The sequence below is a fragment of the Oryx dammah genome, unplaced genomic scaffold, assembly GCF_014754425.2.
Source record: "Oryx dammah isolate SB20612 unplaced genomic scaffold, SCBI_Odam_1.1 HiC_scaffold_15, whole genome shotgun sequence".
Lineage (NCBI taxonomy): Eukaryota > Metazoa > Chordata > Mammalia > Artiodactyla > Bovidae > Oryx > Oryx dammah.
In genome coordinates this window covers 37,467,825-37,488,173 of record NW_024070199.1, presented here as the reverse complement: position 1 = coordinate 37,488,173, position 20,349 = coordinate 37,467,825, and the positions used below count along the sequence as shown (strand labels likewise).

General features: G+C 44.3%; 1 protein-coding gene and 1 pseudogene across 1 annotated transcript; both read left to right on the top strand.

Moving 5' to 3' along the window:
- The first annotated feature begins 356 nt into the window (after positions 1–356).
- LOC120874511 (ubiquitin-associated protein 2-like) lies at positions 357–4,199 on the top strand. The gene is given in 3 exon segments (XM_040255936.1): positions 357–2,636; positions 2,639–3,382; positions 3,385–4,199. Coding segments are annotated over 3 exon segments (3,252 nt in total). The 5' UTR covers positions 357–406; the 3' UTR covers positions 3,663–4,199.
- A 1,110-nt stretch (positions 4,200–5,309) lies between these two features.
- LOC120874080 lies at positions 5,310–10,880 on the top strand (annotated as a pseudogene).
- The last annotated feature ends 9,469 nt before the right edge of the window (positions 10,881–20,349 follow it).

Sequence of the window (20,349 nt, the reverse complement as noted above, 5' to 3'; positions counted from 1 at the left end):
TGTTCAAGGGACAGGCATGGATATATCTTATGCAGGAATAGGCCCTGGGAGTCCTGCATGAGTCATTAAACACGATTGTCTTTACTTTGGCTGCCACAGTTGTTTTGTCTTCTTTAATTGTGAAGAAATTTCAATTTTTTTTTTCTTTTGTATGTTTGGTTTGGCAGACAAAATTTTTCATGACATATACCCTAGGGGAAATTATATCAGAAATATATCCATTTATCTTCAGCAGCTAAATTTTGTTGGTTTGTATGCCCCTGATGTTCTTTCTTTATAAATAGAAAGGAAACACACATGTTGAATATGCATTCAGTGTCTTTTTAAATCAACTGAGGAGTCAAAGCCCAGAAAAAAGTGTAGTATTCTACCTTGTAAATACTGTTATTTGTATATACTGTAAATTATGACGTCGGTGGGCACTAACCGAGCCCGGGGAAACTGGGAACCACCTCAAAACCAAAACCAGACACAGCACAAGCACCGGCCCCATGCCACTGCAGAACAAATTTGACTTGCACAGATGATTTTGGACCATAATAATGCTGACTTTGAGAAAAAGGTGAAACAATTGATTGATATCACATGCAAGAACCAGGATGAATGTGTCATTGCTTTGCATGACTACAATGGAGATGTCAACAGAGCCATCAATGTACTGCTGGAAGGAAACCCAGATACGCATTCCTGGGAGTTGGTCGGGAAGAAGAAGGGTGTCTCAGGACAGAAGGACAGTGGCCAAATGGAATTCAATTAGGAAGGCAAAGAAAATCGAGACTGGGACGGAGACTATAGTTGGCGACATGGTGGGCCACCAAGACTGGGAAGAGGTGCCAGCCATGGATGAGAGTTTTGAGGTCAGGAAAATGGATTAGATGGCACCAACAGTGGAGGGCCTTCTGGAAGAGGCACAGAAAGAGGCAGACGAGGTCATGGCCGAGGCAGAGGTGGCTCTGGTAGGCGCGGAGGAAGGTTTTCTGCTCAAGGAATGGGAACCTTTAACCCAGCTGATTATGCAGAGCCGGCCAGTACTGATGATAACTATGGCATTAATAGCGGCAATACATGGAACAACACTGGCCACTTTGAACCAGATGATGGGACGAGTACATGGAGGACTGCAACAGAGGAGTGGGGAACTGAAGATTGGAATGAAGATCTTTCTGAGACCAAGATCTTCACTGCCTCTAATGTGTCTTCAGTGCCTCTGCCTGCGGAGAATGTGACAATCACTGCTGGTCAGAGAATTGACCTTGCTGTTCTGTTGGGAAAGACACCATCTTCCATGGAGAATGATTCATTTAATCTGGATCCCTCTCAGGCTCCTTCTCTTGCCCAGCCTCTGGTGTTCAGTAACTTGAAGCAGAGTGCCATATCACAGCCTGCTTCAGGAAACACGTTTTCTCGTCACAGTATGGTGAGCATGTTAGGGAAAGGATTTGGTGATGTTGGTGAAGCTAAAGGCGGCAGCACCACAGGCTTCCAGTTCTTGGAGCAATTCAAGACTGCTCAGGCCCTGGCTCAGTTGGCAGCTCAGCATTCTCAGTCTGGAACCACCACCACCTCCTCTTGGGACATGGGCTCTACCACACAATCCCCTTCACTGGTGCAGTATGATTTGAAGAACCCAAATGATTCAACAGTGCACAGCCCCTTTACAAAGCACCAGGCTTTCGCCCCGTCTTCAACCATGATGGAGGTGTTCCTTCAGGAGAAGCCACCTGCTGTGGCTACCTCCACAGCCACACCTCCACCCCCATCTTCTCCTCTGCCAAGCAAATCCACCTCGGCTCCACAAATGTCTCCTGGGTCTTCAGACAACCAATCCTCCAGCCCTCAGCCGGCTCAGCAAAAACTGAAACAGCAGAAGAAAAAAGCCTCCTTGACTTCTAAGATTCCTGCTCTGGCTGTGGAGATGCCTGGCTCAGCAGATATCTCAGGGCTAAACCTGCAGTTTGGGGCATTGCTGTTTGGATCAGAGCCTGTCCTTTCTGATTATGAGTCCACCCCCACCACGAGCGCCTCTTCAAGCCAGGCTCCAAGTAGCACCTATACCAGCACGGCCAGTGAATATTCATCCACAATTTCATCTAACCAGAGTCTGGAGTCCGGTTATCAGAGTGGCCCAATTCAGTCGACAACCTATAACTCCCAAAATAATGCTCAGGGCCCTCTATATGAACAGAAATCCACACAGACTCAGCGGTACCCCAGCTCCATCTCTTCATCACCCCAAAAGGACTTGATTCAGGCAAAGAATGGCTTCAGTTCTATGCAGGCCACGCAGTTACAGACCACACAATCTGTTGAAGGTGCTACGGACTCTGCAGTGAAATCTGACTCACCTTCCACTTCTGGCATCTCCCCTCTCAGTGAAACGGTATCTGCAGCTTCCTTACTGATGACAACCAATCAGCACTCATCCTCCTTGGGTGGCTTGAGCCACAGTGAGGAGATTCCAAATACTACTACCACACAACACAGCAGCACGTTATCTACTCAGCAGAATACCCTTTCGTCATCAACATCTTCTGGGCACACTTCAACATCCACTCTTTTGAACACGAGCATGGAGAGTGAGGCGAATCTCCATTCTTCCTCCAGCACTTTCTCCACCACATCCAGCACAGTCTCTGCTCCCCCCCAGTGGTCAGTGTCTCCTCCAGTCTCAACAGTGGCAGTAGCCTGGGCCTCAGCTTAGGCAGCAACTCTACCGTCACAGCCTCCACTCGAAGCTCAGTTGCTACGACTTCAGGGAAAGCTCCTCCCAACCTCCCTCCTGGGGTCCCACCATTGTTTTCTAATCCATATATTATGGCTCCAGGGCTGTTACATGCCTACCCGCCACAGGTATATGGTTATGATGACTTGCAGATGCTTCAGACAAAATTTCCATTGGATTACTACAGCATCCCATTTCCCACACCCACCACTCTGCTGACTGGGAGGGATGGTAGCCTGGCCAGCAACCCTTATTCTGGTGACCTCACAAAGTTTGGCCACGGGGATGCCTCCTCCCCCACCCCAGCTACAACCTTGGCCCAACCCCAACAGAACCAGACGCAGACTCACCACACCACACAGCAGACATTCCTGAACCCGGCGCTGCCTCCTGGCTACAGTTACACCAGCCTGCCATACTGCACAGGGGTTCCTGGCCTCCCCAGCACCTTCCAGTATGGGCTTGCTGTGTTCCCTGTGGCTCCTGCCTCTTCCAAGCAGCATAGTGTGAATGTCAGTGTGAATGCGTCAGCCACCCTTTTCCAACAGCCAAGTGGTTATGGGTCTCATGGATACAACACTGGTGTGTCAGTCACCTCCAGTAATACAGGTATGCCAGATATCTCGAGTTCTGTGTACTCCAAAACCCAGCAGTCCTTTGAGAAGGTTTTCATTCCGGTACTCCTGCTGCCTCCTTCAACTTGCCTTCAGCCCTAGGAAGTAGGGGGCCCATCAATCTGACCACAGCTGCTGCCTACCCACCTGCCCCCTTTATGCACATCCTGACTCCCCATCAGCAGCCGCACTCCCAGATCCTTCACCATCACCTGCAGCAGGATGGCCAGATGGGCAGTGGGCAACATAGCTAGACCAGCTCCATCCCGCAGAAGCCCCAGACCAACAAGTCTGCCTACAACAGCTACAACTGGGGGGCCAACTGAGGCCCTGATCCTCTTCTCCCGGTCCTATCTTCTGAGAGGGCTTCTCAGCCTGGCAACTATGGAAACAGCATCAAAGAGAGAAAAGAATGTGGGGGGCTTCCGCTACCCCCTACCCCCAGCAGCCCACCCCATGCCTCAGCTTCATGTCTGTCCCATTCCCATACCATCCCCACTCTGTTGATGTATTATAGGATTTGTATTTTCTCCTTTTTTTTCTTCCTTTCCTCTCTTCGTCCTCCCTTGCATTCAAGATTATGAAACTTTGCTGTGGGCCCTGCCCTCTCTTCTCCTCCTCCTGTTCACCCTGGTTGTGTGTGGGTGAGGTGGGGAGGGGGAACCCCCAAATATATATCAGCCCAACAGCCCTAAGTCTCCTCCTTTATTATTAGGAAACAAAACAACAAAAAAAAAATGGTGTCATGAATATGAACAGCATTGTCAGATGAATTAGTTGAAGTGGTTTTTTTTTTTTTTTGTACTGTGTCCTCAAATTTAATGGATTTAATGTGTCTTGTATATATAAAAAGAAAACCTCTACCTTCAATAAATAAATAAATAAATAAATCAATCAACTGACATGAATTAAATTCCTCTCTGTCCCCACTGCACTCGCAACTCTAGGTGAGAAATAAAAACCTGCAGAGACTGAAGGCTGATTCCAGCACATCACTGTGGAGATTTCATTCCCATTGTTTTTTTGAAAAAAAAAAAAAAAAGATTGCTAACATTAAAATCAGTAGATTGTACACAAATATCCAAACTTCCGATTCTCTTGAAAACATGGCCAACTGGCTTGCTTTCCAGCATGGGTGAAGTGGAGGAAAGGCTGCTCCCAGTGGCAAAGCCTGTGTGGCCCATGGTTCAACATGGCCACCTAGTCCTAGTATCATATCTCCTTACTCTGGGGGCCATGACTTTGTGAGAACTAGATTGCTAGCACTCTTAAGATAAAGACTACTTTTGTCTTCATCAACTTTGACTTTGAAACCTTTAACCCAGAGCCTAGCACACAGTTCTTCCTTGTACATTTGTTGGATGCTATAAAATATCTTGTGGATGCATATGACATTTCTTCCCATACTGAAAAAATGGAAATGAAGTACTGCTCTGCCCTAAATCTTTGACGTAGACTGGCAATATAAGTGTCCCTGATATCTGCCATTAAACCCACTACCTAAAGCCAGTTGTGTGTCCCTAGGCTGTCCCTGAAGTCTTCACTTTGTCATTTGACAACTTATCCTCCTAGCAATCTCCTCTCCAGTGAAAACTGTAATGCATATCTCATGAAGTGGCTAGGAAGATGACATGAAATGACGAATGTTGAGCATGGCCCTTAGTATCCATTTTTATGATGTTCTTAGAAGTTTTTTTCTCCAAGTAGGCAAGGTTCTCCATCTTCTTAGATGTCCATGCAGATCAGTTTGATTTTCCAGTCAAACTTCAAGGTAGAGGTTACAGTTCAATGCTCTGTATTCCGAGAAGCTTCAAAGTCCACTCACCAAGGACACTGATTTTTTTTTTCAGACCTATTATTGGCCTAAAGGGCTAAACTAGGGCATGCCAGAGCATTTATAACTAGGGGCTCCAAGTCACCACTACATGCTAAGAACCTGAACTTCCCTGAGTCCTTGGAACCAGGAAAGAAACATGAAGTGGCTTGTCCTCCTCAGGCCAGTGGCCTCCTCAGATTTGAGAGTCATGTATGGATGGAGATTGTAAGCCACATCATCTTCCTTTCTGTGATTTTTCTTTCAATCTGATTATTCTTCTACTCATCAGGTTTAGAACAGAATGGAATATTTCCCTGACAATTTTAAAGTTCAACCCTTTCCTACTAAGTACTTAACTATAGGAAACATGGGACCCAAGGTTCTTGGTGTAGATTTGCATATTTGCACAACTCTGGAGTCCAATCAGGTCATGACCTATTGAACTTGGAATGCTTTGCAATTGTTCAGTGCACAGTCAATGCAGATGTAGGTGTGGTCCTGTGGAATAGCAATTTTCTACCTTTTATTTAGCATGACCTCTTTGTTCCCTCTCTACTTCAGTGTGTATATGTCTATGTCTGCATCTCTGTATCACTATCACTCATCTCTCCATCGCTTTGGAAGTCTCTGTGAGTGGATTTCTCTCTGTGGTGTTTTCTTTTAACTTTCTACATTTCCTGAACTTGTTCCCTATGTCCTGGATTCTTCTTTCAACTTTCTCTTCTCTTTCAACTTGGAGAAAGATTGGGAGAGCTACTTATACACTGTTTTATATCTGACAAGCAGTGTGACCACAGCCAATTCATAAACCTCTTGCATTTCAAATTCCTCCCTTGTAAAAGAGGATAAGAATCCCCCTTCTACCTCCTTCCCTGAGCTTCTATGAGAAGGATACAGTGGGATGGCAACAGCAATGCCAATGGCTGTCATTTTTGAGACTTCCTATTCATCAGGTATCTTATATCCATTACTTCACTTATCCCCAAGATATTCTATTTGGAGAGTTTGAATCGTTACATTCCACCATTTTATCGAAGGGGAGAATGAGACCCCACATGGTCATATGACTTACCCAATATTACAGAACAGAATCTTTATTCAAACCTACGTCTTTGCCATGGAATATGTATAAAATTGTTATAATAAGGTGATTCATAAAAATGATTAGAAAATACACAGTGCCATTACAATGACAGTTATAGCTTAACACTGACAGCTAATTGTAGGAACTTCTTTGTTTTCTTTTTCAAATATTTGGGGAAATAATATCTTTAAGGAAAGTGAAGACCATGAGAAATATTAGTAAAAAACATTATGAACAATTTCCTCAAGGAACACACTTACAGACTGTCTCAGATTTCTTCTCGTGGCTCTAATATAACTATTCACCCCCTGAGGAACATCATGGATGTGAGTGTTTTGGGAGGTGCTCCAAGCACCCCCTGGTGCTCTAGCCTAGCACTGGGGCTTATCTGGAGATACCACGTGAGATGTTGTGGCTGGAGCACCTGCAAGAGGTAGAAACACTGGGCAACAGGGGCCCCACACAGAGAAGCAGGCAATATCATCCACAACTGTTGTCTTGGTGACTGGGCCCAGAAATTACCAGGTGGCAGGTAAACATCCATTTCTGTCAAAGATGTGTCATTAGTTTGAGGGAGATTGTTCCTTCTGAGCAGTGGGCAATGACAACCCACTTCCGTTCTCTTGCCAAGGATGGAGAGGCATGGTAGGCTGCAGTCCATGGGGAAGCTAAGAATCAGTCATGACTGAGTGACTTCATTTTCACTTTTCACTTTCGTGAATTGGAGAAGGAAATTGCAACCCACTCAAGTGTTCTTGCCTGGAGAATCCCCAGGATGGTGGAACCTGGTGGGCTGCTGTCTATGGGGTTGCACAGAATCGGACACTACTGAAGTGACTTTGCAGCAGCAGTTCCTTCTGAACTAAGGGAGTCAACTAGTTACAGATGAAGAGTGAACCATCTCTGATCAGAAGGTAGAACCGACTGCAAAGCAATTGTGAATAACTAGGCAGAGGAATTCAGTTTCCACAGATACAAGAACCACAACAGTAAAAAGTTAATGAACCTGTATTTCATGTAAGGCCATCAGAATCTAACACAGTGATTACTGTTTTTAGATTAGAACAAGGGCTTATTTTGTCTTCAAGAATGAGCATGCCAGCCTGAGAGATAAGCAAAGAGTAAATACATGTCACATGAAAGGGTCACATGTTTGATGTTGATTGGATGTGGTCAGAATTTAGAGGGAGTGGTTGGGGTTGATCTAGAAGGACCTCCTGGAGAAAAGTGTGCTAAGGCTGGGTTTGAAGAGACTACAGAGTTTCTCAAATGAAGGCACCAGGACTTCCTTGGGTGTCCAATGGTCCTAGAGGTCCAGTGTTATGCCTCTGTGTTTCCAAAGCAGGAGGTTCCACTTCAACACCTGGTCATAGAATCAATATCCTGCATACAATGTAGCATGTGAAAAAAATATCAAAAACAAGCACCTCTGTGATCAATTCTGTGAGCTTCACAGTGGTTGGAAAGTGATCTCAAGAGATATATAGCACCCAGAGGGAGACATCAGTGTGTGATTAGAGGGTAGCCAGTTCTGCACTAACCCACTCCCTCCTTCTCCCTGTAGATGCTGTTTGACGGTAACATCACTATTGGAACACCCCCTCAGGAATTCCAGGTTATCTTTGACACAGGCTCATCTGACTTGTGGGTGCTCTCCCTCTTTTGCCCCAGTCCAACTTTTTGTGAGTACAGACACCCCATACCCGGACCATCTTTCACTTGCCCTGTCACCTTGTTTCCACCCTTGGCACCTGATGACACTCATGTCTTGTGACTGCAGCTACACAAGATAGGTTCAGACATTACAAGCCTTCTACCTTCCGACCTATCCAAGAGACCTTCAGGATCGCCTATGGATCTGGGAGCGTGAAGGTATTTCTTGTTTATGACACTATTCGGGTAACATGTAAAGGTAAGTTGAGTCAGGACTGGCTGTGGAGTGATAACTGCTTGCAAAACAGATGCAGGACCATCTGGCAGGACCCTTCCTAGCCTGACTCCCATAGACATTGGCCATGCTACCCACAGGATCCTGTCCGTGGGGAGGCAGTGCCCATGGTGACACATGAGCAAATGGTGGCTTGAGGTGTGGACTTGCAGCTCCGCTGGCCATGAGCAGTTCAAAGTTCATTTTGCTGGTAGCGAGAAGAGGGGGAAAAGGCATCCACATTTATATTCACAGACTGTTCCTGGCATTTCTGATAATAATTAGTTTAATCCTGCAACAGCACCACACAGCAGGTGGTCTGATTAGCTCCTGAGACATATGAGGAAACTGAGGAGCAGACAGCAAGGGCCTTGTTGAAGGCACACATGTGGAGAGCAGAGATGTGGTCCCTTCTAGTGTGGGGCCCTTTGGACAGTAGGGGTCACAGGCCAGCGGAGCCAACTCTGGGTGACCTGAAACCACACCCTTAGAACTCCCAGGCTTTTATTTCCTGAAAAAAATGACAATCTGGACAAGGAGAAACCCATTATGCTTCAGCACCGTGTCCACTGAGTGTATCTGAGCACTCACATTGCAGGAGGTAGGACATCTTCAGAAGATATAGTGGGTGGAGCCCAGCCAGGTGACTCAGCTTCTAACGTCCTCTGTGCCACTCATTAGCCAGGAACCGACCTTAGTCTGGATCTCAATCACTCCTAGACTCGATTTCTGCATCTGTACATAGGGACCTTATTAGGGCCTTGATGGGTGGACCAGCACAGCTCTCAGACACTGCTGTTGTTACTGTCCTCCAAGGATCCCCCTACTCTTCTCTCTACACATACAGGATGAGAAGCAGTGTGGTGATGTTTGATGGGGTGGATAAATCCTACTTCCAGGGAGCGCTCAACTGGATATCATTGATCAAAGTGGGCAACTGGAGTGTACACATGGACTGGTAACCTCTTCCTCTGAGGGTCAGCCCAGGTGATGCTCCCACTACTGTACATGGACACAGGCAGACACACACAAATACATTCTCAGACAGACAGTCACACAGACATATACACCACACACAACGACACAGACAGACACATAGACACATGGAAACACACAAGAAGACACATATAAACATAAACAGAGACACCTATAAACATGCATAGCTAGTCAGAGACACACAAGCACTCACAGAGACACATAGAAACACACATACAAACACATATACAAAAAAACACACAAGCAGATAGATATGCAAACAACAAATGGGTTCATAATCCCCAGGTCTTCTGACCAGGGATCTGACCAAGGTCTTAATAGGGTCTGGAGAGGTCTGTGCAGCTGGGAGAGTATTGCACCTACTGCCCTGTGAGACATGGAGCATGGACGGAGGACTTTACAGTGTGTTGAACAGAGGATTAGGGAGAATTTCTCCAACCTGAACATGGTATAAGATGACCAAATTTCCAGGGCTACCTGGGACATAGGAAGTTCTCAGTACAGATAAATGTCAGTTTAAAAACAGGGAAAGTCCTGAGCAAATGGGGAGAACTGGTCTCCTAAGGGAGCAATGACTGAGAAGTGTAGAGAGATTTGCTGATGTCTTAAGACTTGAAAGCAACTAATAAAAAAGACACCACACGTTCATGGACACTCAGTGGGGCAGGGGCTATAACAGAGAATCAGGAAGGTGGGATCCAGGAGTGACCTGAGGACAAGAGGCATAATTGATAGGATTCTGTGTGATAGCCACAGACAAAACTGACCTGTCCTTTGGAGTTTCTGTGTGCTAGTCATGTATTTCCTGGCCAGGGACTCAGGGTCTGAACTGGTTGTAGGAGCAGTGCTGGCAGACACCATCTCCCAGAGGAGCCCCTCTCTCCCACCAATGTGAGAATCTGCTGCCCTCGCGAATCTCCATCTTCACTCTGCGATTGACCCTTTATTTGTTCCCCACCAGATACAGCTCTCTGGAAGTTTCTCATTCATTATTTTCACAGTCTTCATTCATTCAAGCCTTGGGCATCTACTGTGTGCCAGGCACTTTCGGGAGGCAATGAGAATAAAACTTGCCCTCATGTCTAAGAAGGTAGATACACAGAAATTGAGACACACACATAGTGAATTGTGATTTTGGTACATGCTAGATATGAGGAAGTGTCTACAGAGACTCTCAAGAAAGGAGACTGATAAACACTGGGGGAAAGACTTCCCTGAAACCATGACAATTAAGCTGGAATCTGGAAAATGAGAAGAAATTTGCCAGTCAAAAGGGAGGGGGCTCCTTTAGGAAGGAAGACCAGCTTGTGGCAAAGTGCAAAAGAGCCTGGTGTATTCAAGTACTGCATTCAAGAATGTCAAGGAAGGTGCCGGGTCTGGAGCAAAGGAAAAGAAGGCAAGAGACAAAGGGCTGTTTAGAAGACAGTCGGGAAGGGGGCAGCTCTGGGGAGACTCAGAGTGACCTTGATGCCTGCTTTGTCACAATGTCTCTCAGAATCTCCATGAAAAGAAAGGTTATTGTTTGTTCTGGCAGCTGCAACGCCCTTGTGGATACTGGTACATCACTGATCCTTGGCCCAAGAAGACTGGTCAATAACATCCAGAAGCTCACCAGCACCATGCCATGGGGTTTCGAGGTGAAAGATCATGCCCCAGGGTCCCTCCCAGTTTCCACACACAAGAAGTATCTCCAGGGCCAACCTCTCTCCCTCACTCTCTAACATCACTACGTTTCATGTTTTGTGGTCAATACTCTGCCCTCTAATATCTTCACCATTAATGGTATCAACTACCCTGTCCCAGCTCAAGCCTCCATCCTCAAGATGAGGGGAGAATCCTGACGGGTGGTTCTCAAATAGGAACTTGAAGGAAAACTTGGGCTGCTGCTGGGAGGAGGGCTCCCTCTTCAGGCCTTCTCGCACTATTGTACATGCTGCGGAGCCCTGGGGCTGGCCAGAGCCTCCCGCAAGACGAATTACTTGAGAGTAAATGGCCGTCTGGGACACTGATCATCCTGAAATAAATGTGGAGACACCACACCATGCTGGCATGGTAGGAGTCACAAGGAGAGGTGAACACTCAGGTGCTCAGTCCTCAAAGACTTTCAGTTCTATCTGAACTCTCAGATGGATGAACCTGGAAAGTCAGCTCTAGCAGTCCTTGAAATAAGTCGTGTGACATGGAGAATGGCTGGGGAGACTCCCAGTGTGCTGTCCCACCATACGGATTAACAGTCTCCCTTGCCTTCTTGCATTTTTCCTAGTTTTGATGATAAATTACATTGTCACCCTAGTTCTCAGATGCATCTTCCCCTAGCTCTGGTCGGGTGGCCCTTTGTCAGTCAGGCTACCTGACCCCTCTATGGGGAGGCTGGATGCTAATGTGAATAAAGGGTGCACGATGACTGGTAAGCCCCAGCACAGGGTGGAGGCTTCATGTCAGCTCCCTAGGGGAGTTCAGAGCTGGCTGATGGGCTCAAAGAAGGCTTTGAGGAAGGGAGAGCATTTCAGGAATTCTAAAACTGCAAACTCATGGAGCCATATGGAGGTCTGCTTGGTTCTAGGCAAAACTGCCCTGGATTCCATGCAAATGGCATCCCATGGTGCTCTGCAATGGGGCACTGGGGACTTAGGGTGATGAGGGCTACGGACTGACTGGTGGGGATGGGGAACCAGAGTACATTACCCAACCAAGCCTGGAGTGGCCAAAGCGGGTGAGTGCGGGCCAAAAGAGGATTCTCAAAGTTCCTAAGTTAAGTCTTCAAGAACGTGTTGTGCGCACTGCTCTATTTAAGATGGATAACCAACAATGAGTTAATGTGTAGCATGGGGAATTCCACTCAGTTATAAGACAGCCTGGATGAGAGGGGTATCTTTGGGACCAGGATACATGGATACATATGATTGAGTCACTTTCCTGTCCACCTGAAACTCACAATATGGTTAATCAGCTATACTCCAATACAAAATAAAGTTTTTTAATAAAGTATGGATTGTGGGGATGTAGGAGGAGGACCAGCATTTTCTGCAGAGAAAACCAGGAACAGGAGTCAGAAGTAAAGAAACAGGGAGAGAGGGGAACTATGGACACTCTTTTTCTTTTCTAAAAATTTTATTGAACTGGGGCTTATCTTCAGTGTTGGGTTAATTTCTGCTGCACAGCAAAGTGACTCAGTTATATACATACATACAAACATATACATATATATATATATATATATATATATATATATCTTATTCTTTTTCATGTGGTTTATAACTGGATATTTAATATACTTCCTTATGCTCTGCAGTAAGACTTTGTTGTTTATCATTCCTCTATGTCCCCAACTCTGAGTCCACCACTCCCCCACACCCTTCCTCATGTCAACCTAATATCTTGGCCCTTTTTGGTTATGGGTGAACTCTCATATTCCCTACTAATGGAAAAATTACCAGGGTCCAGCCCCGGTAGATCCAGGGTAATTTGAAGTGGGGACAGCTTGGTGAGAGAGATGTATAGATTTAGAGAGAGATAAAGAAAGAGTTTGCAGTTAAGAAAATAGAGGAGAGAAAGAGGCTGTATTCCTTGGTTTACGTGGAAAGCTAATAAAACCTCAAGACAAGAGGTTTGCACCATCTACGTAGACCACTGGCACCTGCTTGAATAGTGGAGGGTGCCTGCCTCAGGCTCCCTCTCGCGTGGGTTTTAGAAGCCAGGACAAGTAAGTAGACATGGCAAGCCTCCATGCCCCAGATGGGAATTCAGCCAGAAAATAGAGTAAAGGAGACACGGGGGAACCAGTCTTTCCAGAAACTGGCCCATCCTTTATTGTCCGGAAAAGCTTTTTATACTTTTGGTTGTACATAGAGATCAATGGATAATACAAAATTATGCAGCGTCAGCAGCCCTGACTCTTATCGAGACCAGACTTTCTCTCTGCATACCTAGCTGTATACACAAGTCTTAGGTGATTTACATCATCTTCTGGCCAGAAGGCCTATTAACATTTTACGGCCCTTTTCTGATAAGGGTCCGTCAACCAGGAAACTTATTTGCCTTAATAGTGTTGTTCTTTCCAAAGTCTGGTGCCACTCTCAGAAAGCACTAAATAAAGTTATATTCTTACATAAGCAAGGACACAACAATTTATAACAAGGAAAGAGGAGTACAGTGATTTATAACAAAGAGAAATTTCATTAACTCAAAAGTCTAGTGTTGCTAACATCAAAACTACTATATACCTTTTTCTATATCCCAATTACATTGATTAATATCCTTCAGGTGCCTAAAAGATAAAGAATATGGAGGTCTGGCAGCAGTCAATGACTCAGCAGTGAAACCCATCAGCAATATAATTTTTTGCTTTTTAGATAAGGCTCTATATCTTTAAGATGCTTTAAGCTTCGTGACTCTCATGGTTGGGGGGCCATAAACAATCACATGTGTAGTTGTAAAAAACCCAGACAGACCAGTCAGGTAAGTTAGAAAGCTATCAGAGGGCTTTAAGGTGAGACATTCTTTTTATATGCCAGATACTGTTAGCTGGAGCTCTAAGTTAACTCTTACCAGAGAAAGGTGGTCAGGGATAGCCCCCTGTTTTGTCAGAAGAGTGGAAACCACAGTACAATAAGGCAGGAAGACTCTGGTTTTGGGGGTAGATGTTCGAGAAAATTCAGTGAGGCTCCCTTAAGGCCCAACTCGCCTTTGCCTGTCAGAACCCTTAACCTCATGACCTTTGCCATGGGCGGGATTCCTCATGCTGGCTCCCAGCAGAAAATCCCAAGATGCATACCAAAAGAGGGAAATAGAACCAAGAATTATTCTTGGCCTAGATATTTGTGGGAGTCACACGTAAGGGCTCAGGCTGACTGGTGTGTGTCTCTGACTCCCCCAGGATTCTAGAAGCCACTGCTATACCACCTTTCAAGAGAACAAAGAGAGGACATCTAGAGAGACCTGCATCCTGTGTGATGTCTTCCTGAGGCTATATTTCTCAGTCTTTGATAGCAGAAATGACAGGTTGTCCTGGCACAGGCAGTATAAATGCTTGGAGTGGTTCAGGAATCAGTAAGGTCCTCTGAGCAAACACTAAATCACACTTAGGGTACTCCTGCCCAGGATGCCTGTGAACTGTATTAGGTGGTCTGCACATCCTATTGTCAATAAAGAATAAAAGGTTTCACTCGTAATGGTGCTGAAACAAATGGGTGCCTCTGTTTGTATGGGAGGTGTACAATGATTGGGAAGCATCTAGAACAAAGTCTGAATCACAGTTGAGAGGAGCCCACCTCCAACTGGCTTCATAAAAGGGGAGAATCATTGAAATGATTCTTGGAATCCAGGACACAAGAATCAGAGCAAATACAAAGATCTCAGTGACTGGACCCAAGAAATCAGAAGTTATCAGCTCTCTATTTCACACTCTCACTCTTTCATTCCCTCTTCTTTGATGGTCTTACCCTGACAACTGTCTTTGTCAGGGCATCTGCACCTAGTGATGGAGTCCAAGCTACTTGCCCTAGGGTTTTATATCCTGAAGGCATCCTTAATAAGGAATGAAAAGATTGAAGACATCAGTGTTCAAGGGTGTTCTCTGAATGACCCAACTCAGATCAAATGTGCAGTCCTAGATCAGCCATCCTGGCAGGGCCATGGGGTCCTATGATTAGCTTTACATGGTCTTGTGGCCTTGACCCAGCAGCATACATGAATGTCATTTCCTCCAGAATTACATGACTGAAGCTGGGGAGAGGCAGCCCCAAAGAAAGCAATGGAGAGATAGTCTAGGCCATGGAAGAATTTGTGATAACCCGCCAACTCCACCACCTCCTCCACCTCCTCATTCAGAGGAATTATGAGGGGTAATAAAATAGACTCTCTTCATCCCATCTCAGATGAACTTATCACTGGGCTTCTCCTCCAGGGGAGTTTGAGTGAAGTACTTCATGGAGAGCTGGTTCCCTTTTTATTCACACCCAGTCACCAGTTCACAACGGCTTATGCCTGCTCTGTCCTTTCCAGTCGTACTTGTTAAGTCATGGCCCCAGTGGATCCATGAGCCATCCCCCTCCTCCAGGGCCCAGAATGCCCTTTCCTTGGCATCCAGTGCTGCTAGGGAGAATGCAACACATGTATAGGGAGACCCAGGGAACACAGAGCCTTCAGCCTTTCTGAGCTTCTCCATGGGTGGGGCTACAAACTGTTTGCTTGGAGCTGCCATGGTTAGGCACTTTTGCTTTGGAAGCATCCGTTCTTTCCCCCTGGAGGCCCTCAGTAGATGCCTCAGCTGAGACAGCAGGGGTCAGAGGTTGATTTCCTTTCAGATTGACTGGTTTGATCTCCTTGTTGTATTAGGGACTCTCAAGAATCTTCTCAAGAACCACAGTTCAAAAGCTCAGTTATTTATATTCATCATTTCTTATGGTCCAGATATCACATCTGTACCTGATTACTGGAAAAACCATAGCTTTGACACGACAGACCTCTGTAGCAAAGTGAGTCTCTGCTTCTTAATACACTGTCCAGGTTTTTCATAGCCTTTCTTCCTTCCAAGGAACAAGTGTGTTTTAATTTTGTGGCTGCAGTCAAGGTCCATAGTGATTTTGGAGCCCCAGGAAATAAAATCTGCCACTGTTTCCACTTTTTCCTCATCTATATGCCATGAAGTGGTAGGACTGAATGCCATCAATGTTGAGTGTCTTTTTGTGAATAGTTTTTTGAATGTTGAGTTTAACCTAGTTTTTTCATCTCTTATCATCTAGAGGCTCTTTAGCTCTTTTTTGCTTTCTGCTATTAGGATAGTGTTATCTTCATATCTGTGGATGTTGATACTTCTACCAGCAATCTTGATTCCAGCTTGGGATTTATCCAGACCAGCATATTGAATGATGTATCCTACATATAAGTTAAATATCCAGAGTTTGAATGTATACCTTGTCATTCTCCTTTCCCAATTTTAAATCTTTCAGTTGCTCCATGTCTGATTCTAACTGCTGCTTTTTGACCTACATAGAGACTTTTTAGGAGGAAGGTAAGGTGATATGGAACTCTCAGTTCCTTAAGAATTTTCCACAGTTTTTTGTGGCCCACAAAGTGAAAGACTTTAGCATAGTCAGTGAAGCAGATAGAAATGTTTTTCTGGGATTCCCTCGCTTTATCTATGATCCAATGGATGTAGACAATTTGATCTCTGGTTCCTCAAACTAGTTTGTACATCTGGAAGTTCTCAGTTCATGTACTTTTGAAACTTAGCTTGAAGGATTTTGAGCATTAACTTGCTATCAAGTGAGATGAACACAATGGCATGATAGGTTGAACATTCTTTGGAATTGCCTTTCGTTTGGATTGGAATGAAAACTGACCTTTTCCAGCACTGTGGCCACTGCTGAGTTTTCCAAATTTGCTGACATATTGAATGCAGCACTTTTACAGCCTCATTCTTTGGGAATTTTAAACAGCTCAGCTGGAATTCAATTGCCTCCCCTAGCTTTTCTTGTAGTGATGCTTCCTAAATCCCACTTGACTTCATATCCCAGTATATCTGGCTTTATGTGAGTGACCCCAGCCTCAACCCTATCCCACTCATTGTGACCATTTTTATATAGTTCTTCTGTGCATTTGTGCCACCTCTTCTTCTTCTCATCTGCTTCTGTTAGGTCTTTGATTTTTCTGTCCTTTACTGTGCCCATCTTTGCATGAAGTGTTCCCCAGGTATCTCCACTTTTCTTGAAGAGATCTATACTGTTTACAATTTTATTGTTTTCCTCTAATTCTTGCACTGTTCACTTATGAAAACTCTCTTATCTCTCCTTGCTATCCTATGGAAGTCTGCATTCTATTGAGTATATCTTTCCCTTTGTCCTTTGCCTTTCACTTCTTTTTTTTTTCTCAGCTATTTTTAAGGCCTCCACAAGCAGCCACTTTGCCTCCTCACATTTGTTTTTCTTGAGGATGGTTTTGGTGACCACCTCCTATACAATGTTACAAACTTCCATCCATAGTTGTTCAGGCTACCAGACCTAATCCCTTGAATCTATTTTTCATCTCCACTATATAATCACAAGGGATTTGATATAGATCATAGCTGAATGTTCTAGTGGTTTTCCTTACTTTCTTCAGCTGAAGCCTGAATATTGCTTGCTTCTGCCTAAACATTGCTTCCAGATCATCACCCACCACTCCCAGTGGGTGTGGAGCAAAAACACACAATTTGAGGACTGTTACCCTGGGTTTTGGCTTGGCTTTTCACATGTTTAGCTGTTTGATCTTGACCAAGTCTCTTAACCTCAGTTTCTCATCTGGAACATGGGCACCATGGTGATAATTCCACCATTTAGATTGCATGTGTGCCAACAAAGAGAAAGTGGCCCTGAGAGGGCTTTCTGGGTTCCTGAGTCTGGAATAAATATAAATTATTCTGCCACCTGGGGGAAGGAAATCTTCTGTTTAGAGGTTATGGCTGCCATCCATAAGGCTAAATATTGATTCAATCCAAATGGCATCTATTTCTGAACCCTGACCCAGAACTCTGAATGAGCTGATGCTGTTGTTTTCTGGGCTCCCGATTACTCCCTCCTCAGCCTTACCAGTCAGCCTTTCCTTGTCAACTACTCCCCTGAAATCACACTGCAAGGAAAATCGTAAAGGCTCTTGCTCTCTTGTCAGTTTCCCACATCTCCAGCATAGCAACAAGTAGCTGTTATGGCTATTTGTCATAGTAACAACTATGGCAACCTGTACAGTCCAATCTCAACCTGTTAAATGAATCTTTCCCCATTTGGCCCTTCATGTTTAAATTACCTATATTGGCATTAGTAACCTTCCTATGCTTGTTTAATGACAAGATAAGTGTGAACTTCATCTAGTTTTTCTTCCCCAAGCCTAATGCCAACAATATAATGAAATAACCAAACGTTTAGTCATCTACTATCCACAGAAATTGACAAAAGAAAACCACCCATCATGCATTTCTTGCTTGTCCCAAAACACCATTGAAGTGATCTGCTGAAACAATGTGATACTTTGGCATGTACATTACAGAAGGGACACTTTTTCTCTGGATTTGTTTTCCATCTAGTGCAGAATGTCTACCATAAGTCTGGCCCTCCAGCAGCTGTGTACCCAATTTTTTCAGACTGAGCCCACTCCAGATCCCTTCCACATCCCTCAGTAAAATTTAGAGAACAGACTTAGTCAAACTTCTCACTCCTGCAGAAAACAGTTTTTGTTTGTTTGTTTGTTGTTTTTTTTAGAAAACAATATTTGGTAACATATTCAAAATTTTGTGCTCCTTGCCTTGGATTCAAGGACCTGCACCAGAGCATGGGAAGCCTCCCCTTCCACCTAAATCTTTGACCACTCCCACCAGGGCCACAGGCTTGAATGGACCCCAAAGACCTCTGCATGCTCCCTGATGTCCTCTGTACATCAGTTCAGTTCAGTTCAGTTCAGTTCAGTTCAGTTCATTTCAGTCTCCCAGTCATAGCCAACTCTTTGCTATATCATGGGGTGTAGCATGGCAGGTTTCCCTGTCCATCACCAACTCTTGGAGCTTGCTCAAACTCATCTTCATGAGATCAGTGACGCCACCCAACAGTTTCATCTTCTATCTTCCCCTTTGCCTTCTGCCTTTAATCTTTCCCTGCATCAGGGTCTTTTCTAATGAGTCAGTTATTCCCATCAGGTGGCCAAAGTATTGGAGGTTAAGCTTCAGCATTGGTCCTTCCAATGAATATTCAGGACTTCTTTCCTTTTGCATGGACTGGTTGGATCCCCTTGTATTCCAAGGGACTCTCAAGAGTCTTGTCCAACACAACAGTTTAAAAGTTTCAATTATTTGGTACTCAGCTTTCTTTATGGTCCAACTCTCACATCCACTCACAATATCCAGTAAAACCATAGCTTTGACTATACAGACCTTTGCTGGTAAAGTAATGTCTCTGCTTTTTAGGATGCTGTCGGGCTTTTCATCACGTTTCTCCCAAGGAGATAGTGTCTTTTTTTTTTTTTTTTAACAACTGCAGTCACTATCTGTAGTGATTTTGGAGCCCAGGAAAATAAAGTATGTCCCTGTTTTCATTGCTTTTCCAGGTATTTGCCATGAAGTGATGGGACTGGATGCCATGATATTCGTTTTTTCTTTTCTTGTCTTTTTTTTTTTTTTTTTTGATCTCTACCACATCAAGATCATCTCAAAGAAAAAGAAATGCAAAAAGGCAAAATGGTTGCCTGAGAAGTCATTAGAAATAACTAAGAAAAGAAGAGAAGCAAAAGGCAAAGGAGGAAAAAAAAAAAAAGACATACCCATCTGAATGCATAGTTCCAAAGAATAGCAAGAAGAGATTAAAAAAAAAAAAAAAAGCATTCCTAAGTGATCAGTGCAAAGAAATAGAGGAAAACATTTGACTGGTAAAGTACAGAGATCTCTTCAAGAGATTTATAGTTAGGGAGGCAATGTTTCAGGCAAAGATGTGCACAATAAAAAAGAGACATGGGATGGACCTAACAGAAACAGAATACATTAGATAATATTGGAAGAATACATAGAAGAAATGCACAAAAAAGATATTAATGACCCAGATAACCATGATGGTGTGATCACTCACCTAAAGCTAGACAATCCTGAAATATGAAGTCAAATGGGTCTTCAGAAGTATCACTAAGAGCAAAGCTAGTGGAGGTGATGGCATTGCAGTAGAGATACATCAGATCCTAAAAGATGATGCTATTAAAGTGCTGCACTCAATATGCAAGCAAATGTGGAAAACAGCAGTGGCCATAGGACTGGAAAGGTCATTTTCTTTGCAATCTCCAAAAAAGGTGATTTCAAAGAATGTTCAACTACCACACAGTTGCACTCACCTCACATACTACCAAAGTAATTTCTCCAAGTAAGTCTGCAACAGTACATTAACTGTGAAATTCCATATGCTCAAGCTGGGTTTAGAAAAGGGAGAGGAACCAGAGATCAAAGTGTCTACATTCATTGGATCATAGAAAAAGGAAGAAAATTCTAGAAAAACACCTTCTTCTGCTTTATTGACCATGCAAAGGCCTTTGATTGTGAGGATCACAACAAACTGTGGAAAAATTACATGCTGGAGTCCAGCCCTGGTGGATCCAGTGTAATTCGAAGCAGGGATGGAGTTGGCATTTTAGAAATAACTATTTAATTAGAAATATAAAGAGAGATTAAGAAAGAATAGTGTA